This window comes from Ptychodera flava, chromosome 14 (genome assembly GCF_041260155.1).
Source record: "Ptychodera flava strain L36383 chromosome 14, AS_Pfla_20210202, whole genome shotgun sequence".
Taxonomy (NCBI): domain Eukaryota; kingdom Metazoa; phylum Hemichordata; class Enteropneusta; family Ptychoderidae; genus Ptychodera; species Ptychodera flava.
Window position 1 is genome coordinate 3,448,206 of NC_091941.1, and position 9,121 is coordinate 3,457,326.

The following is a 9,121-nucleotide window of genomic DNA, read 5'->3' on the forward strand; positions in this document are numbered from 1 at the left end:
GTGACATGGAATATGTTCTCTGTTACGATTTAATTATGCATTCTTCGTTCTTGACTATTCCACATGTTTAATGTTCAAATATTCCCTTTGGTAGGATAGTCTTAAACATTGTGTCACATACCGTAACAATTTTTGTATTCCTTAGGCGAGGGTCAAACAACGAAAGTGCGTGTATTGTGTAATCTAAAGTGCGACCCCAACGGCGAGTAAAAACAGTAGTGATGACAGAGTGGGTTTTTCCGAAGGGGAATACCCGAATACCCCATCGACAGGAGATGCATTTGTATTCACAGCCATTCTACATTTGAGTACAAATCTGGAAAGTCAGTTTTCCATTTTTAATAATTTTTGACATCTACTGCCGTGATAGATACCTGGAAAGGCAACATTTTGCCAAGTTTGTGTCTCAACGATTCGACAAGTTAGATGAAGCAATAGAGCTAATGGAGACTGGTAAAAGGTCAACGGTAACGTTTATCATAACTCTCGTATACGCAGTCTTGTCCTCAATACAGAGCGGGCAAGCTGACCCAGCGTCTAGTGGTTGTGACGAAGCTCCATACACATACTGCTTGGATCACGGTGAAAGTCAAGGCTGTAAATGTTATCCCTGTGCTGATATTTGCCCTGAGTTTTCGAGCAATTCTTCAAGCCCACGAACAGCGCCATCGTACCAGTGTCTGCGAGAATGCAGCGGTAAGAAGTGTGTTCATAATATAGATTCCCGAGAGACTTGTAGTGTTCAAAAAAACAGAGTCGTTGAGAGAAATTTTACAAGTATAACCGAAAACGTATTGTAGGTATTGCCTGGTACTGATACAAATCTCAGAAAATCTTACACGTACTTCACGTAGGCCTATAGTAAAATTATGCTTAGCCCTGGTACCTGGTACCTTGTGATCCCGGCGTTATACGTACTGTGCCCATGATGCAATGCGATTTGTACACACGGAGATCGGCCTGCCCGTATTGCGTATCATGTATGCACCCATAGAAACACGATACAATAGTTGAGTACATGCAGATACAGTCTCAGTGCGTTGCGATCGCCTCGAAAATATTTAGACTGACAGTGGAAGTTTTTCTTGTATTCACGTATATGTATTTATCATCGGCCAGATATAAGGATTGAACTTTTAGCACAAATGCTGCGATGTCTGATACATTGATAGCATGCATTTAATACCGAGTTATGCGCCAGTCAATGTAACCCCCACCCCCCACCCCCACCTCGGGGTTTAGTGGGGGATTTGGAAATTAGTCCTCTGAAATCTGCCAAATGCCCCACCCCCTGGGGCAAGACAACCTGGAAAATCCCCACCTAAACCAAGTAAATCCCCCACATACGGGGGTGGGGAATTTGTAAATTCCTACACACAACCACTCTTTGGAATTTTCATGTCGTAAACAACCTGCATCAATATAAAAAGTTCATGTTCAACTTCAGAACAATTTTAATCATTTAAAACAGGGTTTTGTGACATTTATGCTGTTCACAAATGTCTATCACAATCAACACAAATAGATCCAGGATAATGACATACTTTTCGCATTTGTTTTCAGCCACTTATACTGTGACTTTAAGTGTTGAGGTGTCACTGTCACGTCACCTATTTTGGAGCAAAAATTTACAATATTTTTCAGTCTAGTTTGCTTGTATGTTGTCAGGCATAAACATATTTCAGGCTAGAACAATTAGATCAAAACACCAGATGTATCATACAAGACCTGTCGCCTCAATAAACTAATTAAAGCTGATAATTAAACAAGATACATGATGTCCAATCTCACAAGTGCAGCTTTTTTGTCTTCTCGCTCTCATGCTACAAGCACAATGACACATTCTACATCAGTCATGCACTGATTTAAAACAAGCAGAGGAATGAAAATTCACAATGGTCCGTGTTTATTCATCACAAAACACACCACAAAGATACTGTGTAAAACTCAACAGAACAGATGATCAGAATGATCACACTGATGAAACAGAACTGTTTCCCTAGCTATATGGGTCATCATGAATAAATTTGATAATACATTTAGCGGACATAAAAAGGAATCCCGTCGTGACCGAACATGTTTTCCAAATACACAAGCAATTTAAAGGGCCATTTTTCATGAATTTTGTTTGATGTGAGATACTACTTATATTGTTTGACATGTCGAAAGATACTGAATGAATGGGTGACCCTGCTATATTCGACCCCGGTTTTAGACACGATACATGCAAACCATCACGAAATGATGAATTAATGGTCATGACCATTAATTCGTTTTCGCGATGGTTTTACTTAATTTGTATAAAACTGGGGTCGAATATATGTATGGTCACTCATTCATTCAGTATCTTTCAACATGTCAAACAAAATAAGTAGTATATCGCATCAAACAAAATTCATGAAAAATGGCTGACTTTGTCCCTTTAAGCTTTATCAACAATAGAGTTGACCCGGAGGTCTTTTTAGTGCTGGACCATGTCGATGAGGCATCGTGAACATCCGAAATCACGCTCACGTGGGAAAATGTGGGAAATTTTGCGTATGGTATGTTCAGTTTTCCAAAAAATAAGAATACACGGCGGATGAAAATCATTTATTTAGTACCATCAATCACAAATATACTTTCATGCACACCTCTGAATATTGCTGCATCACGTTCATCAATAGCCAGTTGAAAAGCTGCTTACCGGCCCACATGGCCTTGACATCCACCTTTCGCCATGCTACCGCTCTGAACAACAACATACCATTACCAGGGCCTGAAAATTTCTGTTTTTTCCCACTGGTCCCAGGACCAGTGACCTGTTTTTTTTTTCACTGGTCCGATGGTAAAATCCACTGTCCTCAAAATTTGCATAACAATACAAGAATGATCATTTCTCATACTCATGTTATATATGCATTTCTATCAGATTTGCTTGAGATTTACATACAGCATAAACTGCCAATCTTTTTAATATAGACACACTGCATAAACATTTACTTGGTAATTTTCTCAAGTTCTTGCACCACATACTTAACATGTTTTTTTACTATTGCTATAAAGTTCACTTCATTTTTATAATTGCCCAGCGGTTGATTCTTTCCCATTTAAATTGTAAAAAATAGGTTTGAAAACACCAAATATCTGAGAGGGACTTCTTTTTCCTTTGATAGCAATATTAAATTGCCATAACGCTGTTTTGACAAGCTAGGCGGTTCTTGTTAAGGTCAACTACAATCGAGTTAGGGGGTCTTGACTATATAAGGAATTCAGCATGGTGACCTTCTAAATTCAGAAGCTTGCTTGCCACGGACGATCGGAAAGTTGTAATGAGACTCCTTCCAGAGAATTTTACTGCAAAATACTACTTTGATAGACAGAGATATAATATTTTCATGCAACTTTGGGGTTGCTGATATTTTTAGGTGAGGCTATGGTCTGGTTTTTACCACGTTACATTTTACATGTAAAATGTACGTGGCCGAGCATTTGATTTTTGCAGTGCAGTGGCTAGTCGACGCTCATCGCCTGGCTCATATCATGAATCGCAAACTGTAATAGAGTAACTGATTTTCCTTTAGAGTTTATGTTGTGATGAAAGAAATAGACTAAATTTTAAATGTTTGATTGACTTAAAGACGCGATAATTATTGTAATTTTGTAGCTAAAAGACGTAGTCTCTCAATGGAATGGGCCTCTTGGTTTTAGTGTAACTAGACTGGCTTTAGTGCGTCTCTGCTACCTCCTTGGTTTCAGTAACTTCGGTATTTTGGGGGGACGTAGTTTCTAATTTTTCGTCAAAAGACACTAGAACACAATCTGGGAAAAGCACTGGACATTCCCTTGCAAAATAAATTGGCTCCTTTTTTGTATTGGTCTGCGGACTTTTTAGGGGTAATTAGTACTGGTTCGGGATAAAAAATCACTGGTCCGGGACTTCGGGTAATTTTCAGGCCCTGCATACGTGCGCATGCGTAGTTATTTACGAACATCTGGGCCTGTCCGTCAAAGGAATAGGGGGATCAAAACGAGGCAATTGCCCCACCCCCTCGGGCACAGTTTCATGGCACACACGGTCTAATCCCCCACATTTTTCCCGTATCGCCCGAGGTGGGGGGGGGGGGTTTACATTGACTGGCGCATTACTGAAATACGCGGTGACAGTGACAGAAACACATTTCGGCGAACGCAAGCTGCACTGAATCGACACCCCTTCCAAATCAGAAAGCTGTTGACGCCGGGTGTGAGGATTTAATGGACCGCAGTTTTCAACAAGCGATCGTGAAAGTTCTGTAAACACTTCAGTATCCTGTGATCGTGCAGAAACGGCGGTACCGCCATTGTAGTTTTACGTACGGCCAGTGTTGTTTACATCAGCCGGTCCCCGGGAGAAGACGGCAACGCAACTCTGAACGCATCGTAACAAAGAGGTTTTGTCAACAGTTGGCAATGCAAAGCCACGTTCCTATCTGTTCTAGTCTTTACAGTTCAAGGACCGTGCAAAAATGAACATTGATTCATATTTCGTGCGATCGAGAAATTACATGATTAATACCGGTACATAATACACAGATACAGCCAATGAGCCATGTCATTTGTATTTGTTTCAGCGCCGTGTCTCGTACGATTTTAACCCCGGCGCAAGCGAGCGTAAGCCTGAGTACAGTGCATGTGCATACAAAAGCAAAATTATAACATGGCAAAGTACATTTTTCATTCCGATGTGACTGTCTGTTTTCAAACTCAGACCAAGATCTCGATCTTGTACAAGATCTCCTCCCTCGATTTTGGGGTCAACATAGGCAAGCAGTATATCGTTGGAATCGTATTTAGTTGCACGACAATCTAATGTTGACCATTTCTCAAAATCCACGTTTGTAATCGAGAAATAGCCAAAATTCCGTTAAAATCTCATTTTTTACTAAATAATTGCGCTGAAATTTCCAAATGACGGTCAAATAAAAATCTGGGAACATAATTTTACTCGGAACAAGCATGGCAATGGCGTATGCACTCTTTCAGGCATCATTGATAAAAAACCAGAGAAGAGATAGCTAAAAATATCCCCAAAAGGGCAAAAAAATGAAAACTTAACGACAATTTTCAATGATATGGATCTTTGGATAGAAAAATGCTATAAAGATCCGGAAAAAAACTGAAAAATGTACGTCTTTCGGGCTATCACATTGACGTAACTGCGAACGAGGATAAAAGTCATGCGTACGCATTCGACCTCAATTTCAAGCTGTAGTCTGGTTCCCTGACCCATTTCCCCGGTAGAGGGCGTGGGGAAATATGGGTCAGGTACCGGGTAGCCATCTTGAACAGAATTTTGTTCCAGATGGCGGAGATTAGTCACCTGACAGAACATGCTACAACAAATATGGCTGCTACCATGAAAACACCGGTCAAAATTCGACTGGATCAGAATTATGTTCAAACACTGGTATCCGAACCAAAAACATTGGCACACGAGACGGGAAACATAAACTGAAAGGATTAATCCAGAAGTACGGGGAAATAGAGGTGATTGAAGGCTGGCTGTGATATCGCAGCAGTACTTGTGGCGTGTATCGAACGCGCTAGGGTCATTGAGTTCATCGCCGACTGGCGTGACCCCAATGACCCGAGCACTTTCCATACACGCCACAAGTACTGCTGTGATATCACAGCTAATTGAAAGCAAACTTTGTTGGAACTGTGAACGACGATTGATTTCGATGGATAGAATAGTGTCCGAATTTCGTGAAAAATGCCAGGCATCATGTCGACGTTCTAAAAGAATCAAGAGGTGTGCTAAATCACAGTGGCTAAATCATGGAGGTAAAAGTCTTTCTTTCTACCTCCGCGGCTTTATGATTCAAACAAGAAGTTGCTGTCAAGTGAGCCTGAAAGTGCGAAACCCAAGAAACATGAGAAAAAGTTACAAGTGTTACTTTCATCCAATCACAACTTGTTTTATTTTAACCCAATAGCGTCCATGTTTACATTTGCCGGTACCTGACCCTATATTTCCCCACGCCCTCTACCGGGGAAATGGGTCAGGGAACCAGACTATTTCAAGCTGTGGGCTATTTTTGGACAGCTTTAGTCAGAATTGTAATGGCGCCCTCGGTGGTAGAATGGTGATCTCTGTGTGTACGAATCGAGTTGCATCATGGGATAAACCACGTACTCTGGGCCGTATAACGCACACGAACACACAGCACGGTAGGCAGGGCTAAATTAAATTATACCATGCCGGTGCCAATGTTTGCGACTGAAATACTCAATATCAGATAAAACACCGCCACAAAACTCACAGTCTATGTGATATCTTCGTAGATATATTGTGAAATAGGTTATGATAGGCTCACGAATTACATTCAGTTGCATGAAAAAACTCCCACAATGGGAAATATTTGGCAATTTATCTCGTGTTAGTATCGATATATTGGAAACGGTCATGTAAAAACATATTACTCTCTGAATCGACGATCTGTCAAGAGTGATTGAATTCCCATTTTTATGTCTTGTCATATATTGACGAGATGCCACAACTTTGTGCCGTGTTTCAGATTATTCGCTAATTTTGTGATCATTTATCCAAAATGCTCGAGATTGAGTTGTTTTTTGATACTACATAAGATTTGTCTGGTTGTTTTTTTTCCAGATTACGTGAAGCTGTTTGAGCGGCGTACAAGTTGCAACCAGCAAGTACAGTGCAAAACATGGATTCAGCGTAAGCCTTAATTTAAATCTCAATACGAACAGAAATAATTTCTGTAGCGGATGAAATCTATAAGTTCAGGTGTTAAAAAATATTTATTTATGACCAAGTTTTCGAATTTTTCGTATCATAAGATAAAGATAACGCCAGTTTTGATTTGCAATGCGTTTTAAGGAATGCTCTTTTCTGATTAACCATTCAATAGTTGACGTAAGTAGGTTATATGATGAACGGCGAAATACAATCAAGAATTTGATGTACTTCCACATATTTCTTAAAGGGGGACAATAACTTCCAATATATTATGATATTTTCACTGGTTTTGCAGACATGAGAGAATGCCACGTCTCTTGTCCAGTTGTTCCGCGTTTTTCGAATGACAATGTTGTCTTGTCTCAGATGATAAATTTTGTCAATTTTGTGTTGTTTACAGATCCAGTGGCTGTAACTTTTGATGATTTATTTCGCTATTTTATTTTGTCTGTTGATTGCAAGTCCTTGTTCCATTCTCAAAGCACGTTGAAACACAAACTACTTAGCTTGTCAACACACCGTCTAATACGGACTATACAATATAAAAACACTGAACACATTGGAACTAATTTGTGATAATTGGATAGTAAAGTAATGTTGGTTTAATCACGGTCCCTCCACAAAACCGTGGTTTAATCTGCAAATATAAGCTCGTCTCCTATTCTTTTCTTTCAATTCACGTGTTTCTATGAGTAATTTGTAATATTGCAACTTTCAGCTATAGGGCTCCGAACAGTTTTGATGAATTTTTAACAATGTAAAGATCACATCCTCCAAAATTAGTTCCAATCGTGTTAAGTCTGTTATTGTTTACATTTGAATTCTGGTTCGGATCAGAATTCACTAATCAACAATAACAATGTAGTTTACACATTTACGAGCTCACTTTCGTTTTTTACTTTGGAGAGTAAAACAAGAAGCTGTAGTTGGCGATAAAAACAAGACTTTTTTTTTATTTCGACATATTTTCAGCTGTATTGAACTTGTACCGAGTCTTTTACAACCTTCTGAAAATGAGGTACATCCGGTTTGACAAACACAAATACAGGACATTATGATTATCAGAACACAGAGAAATAATTCAACTTACCATTATATACCAACAGGTGTAATGGACAAGTCGATGTCAGAAAAATTGACTGTTGTTCTGTTAGTTGTGATTCTGGCGTTGGTAATACGAGTGTACTGTGTAACATTGCGACTTCAACAGACAGCACAAGAAATAAAGCTGATGTGTAAAGAACATTGTGATGCAGGTCAACTGATGAGGGCGTACGACGGCACGAATCAACATGTACTCGTACCTGGTAGGTAACCAGTTATCTTCACTGATTTTTCTGTACAAAAGAAAATCTAATGCTAGACACAAATTCACTATTTCTGAAAGAGTTGATTCGTTCTGATGTGGATGATGAAATAATTGCAGTATTGTGTCATTTCACTGACTCGCACGTTTCGTTACATCCAATCTTTGTAATTTTCTGAATTTTTCAGATTTAATGAAGTCGCCGAAAGCAGCCGAGCTCTTTTCCCAGGCATGTGTCTCTACCACGAGAATGTAAGCGCACTACATCGGTTGTTTTAAACTTTGCATCAAAAACCGCGTTACGGAGGGAAAGGCTTCGTGCCAAGATACGATGATGTGCAGTGAAGGACTTGAAAAAAACAAAACTTCTCAAGTTTATTGCTGATTGTTCGCATGTTAAGTTTCGTTTCCTGTTTGATGGTTGTTTATTGAGATCTTCAAGTGTTTCTGTCTCTTTATTAACTTCTTTTGATTAATAAAGTTGATTTTATACTAAAATAAACTTTAATGTTATTGTGTACGTAAGTTGTTTACTGAGCCCGATCAGCCAAAATTAAATCGCAGGGAAATCCAACGCAAGCAAATAATCAGGGCAACCAGACGAGAGATCAAGACGTTTACCTATGGCCATCAAATGTCTGGATTTGTGAGTATTTTCAAAGGTGCAACCAATCACTGCTATTCTTCGGTCATCGTTTTCACCGGAATATTCCTGTCCTTCACAAGTTCTGAGGATATCGCATCTTTAAACATCTTTTAGCATCCATATCGACGATATTTGTCAAATTAATGTCAATCAATAGGTTGCAGTTAGAATGTCAATAAAAAGGTTATCATAAAATGTTTCAATTTTGTATGATTTCTTCATGCATATTTATATTTTTTATTTTTGACAAAGAAGGTCTTTAGTACGGGTCTGAATCTCTGTTTTTATGTGGCTCACAGCGTTGCCTATACATGTGCCAACACACATTTTGGAGGCATCGACAACAATAGTCGAATCTATGTCAAGGGCACAGTAAGCTATTAGCTAGAAGTGTCTTGGATTTATTAGTTTCAATACAATTATTAGTGTCCTTGGAATTCGAATC

The 9,121-nt window shown here is 39.2% G+C and overlaps 1 protein-coding gene across 1 annotated transcript; it reads left to right on the plus strand.

The window, feature by feature from the left end:
* Positions 1-251: 251 nt before the first annotated feature.
* On the plus strand, positions 252-8,532 carry LOC139148979 (uncharacterized). The gene is made up of 4 exons (XM_070720455.1): positions 252-696; positions 6,635-6,703; positions 7,831-8,031; positions 8,219-8,532. Exons 1-4 carry the CDS (start codon positions 444-446, stop codon positions 8,284-8,286), a joined length of 591 nt encoding a protein of 196 aa, XP_070576556.1. The 5' UTR covers positions 252-443; the 3' UTR covers positions 8,287-8,532.
* Positions 8,533-9,121: the final 589 nt, after the last annotated feature.

What these genes read in the sequence shown, in the direction of transcription:
- LOC139148979 (XM_070720455.1), top strand. Translation starts at nt 444, where the DNA reads ATGGAGACTGGTAAAAGGTCAACGGTAACGTTTATCATAACTCTCGTA. An exon ending in GTGCAAAACATGGATTCAGC is followed by an intron (nt 6,704 to 7,830) that starts GTAAGCCTTAAT and finishes ATATACCAACAG; the next exon opens with GTGTAATGGACAAGTCGATG. An exon ending in TCAACATGTACTCGTACCTG is followed by an intron (nt 8,032 to 8,218) that starts GTAGGTAACCAG and finishes TGAATTTTTCAG; the next exon opens with ATTTAATGAAGTCGCCGAAA.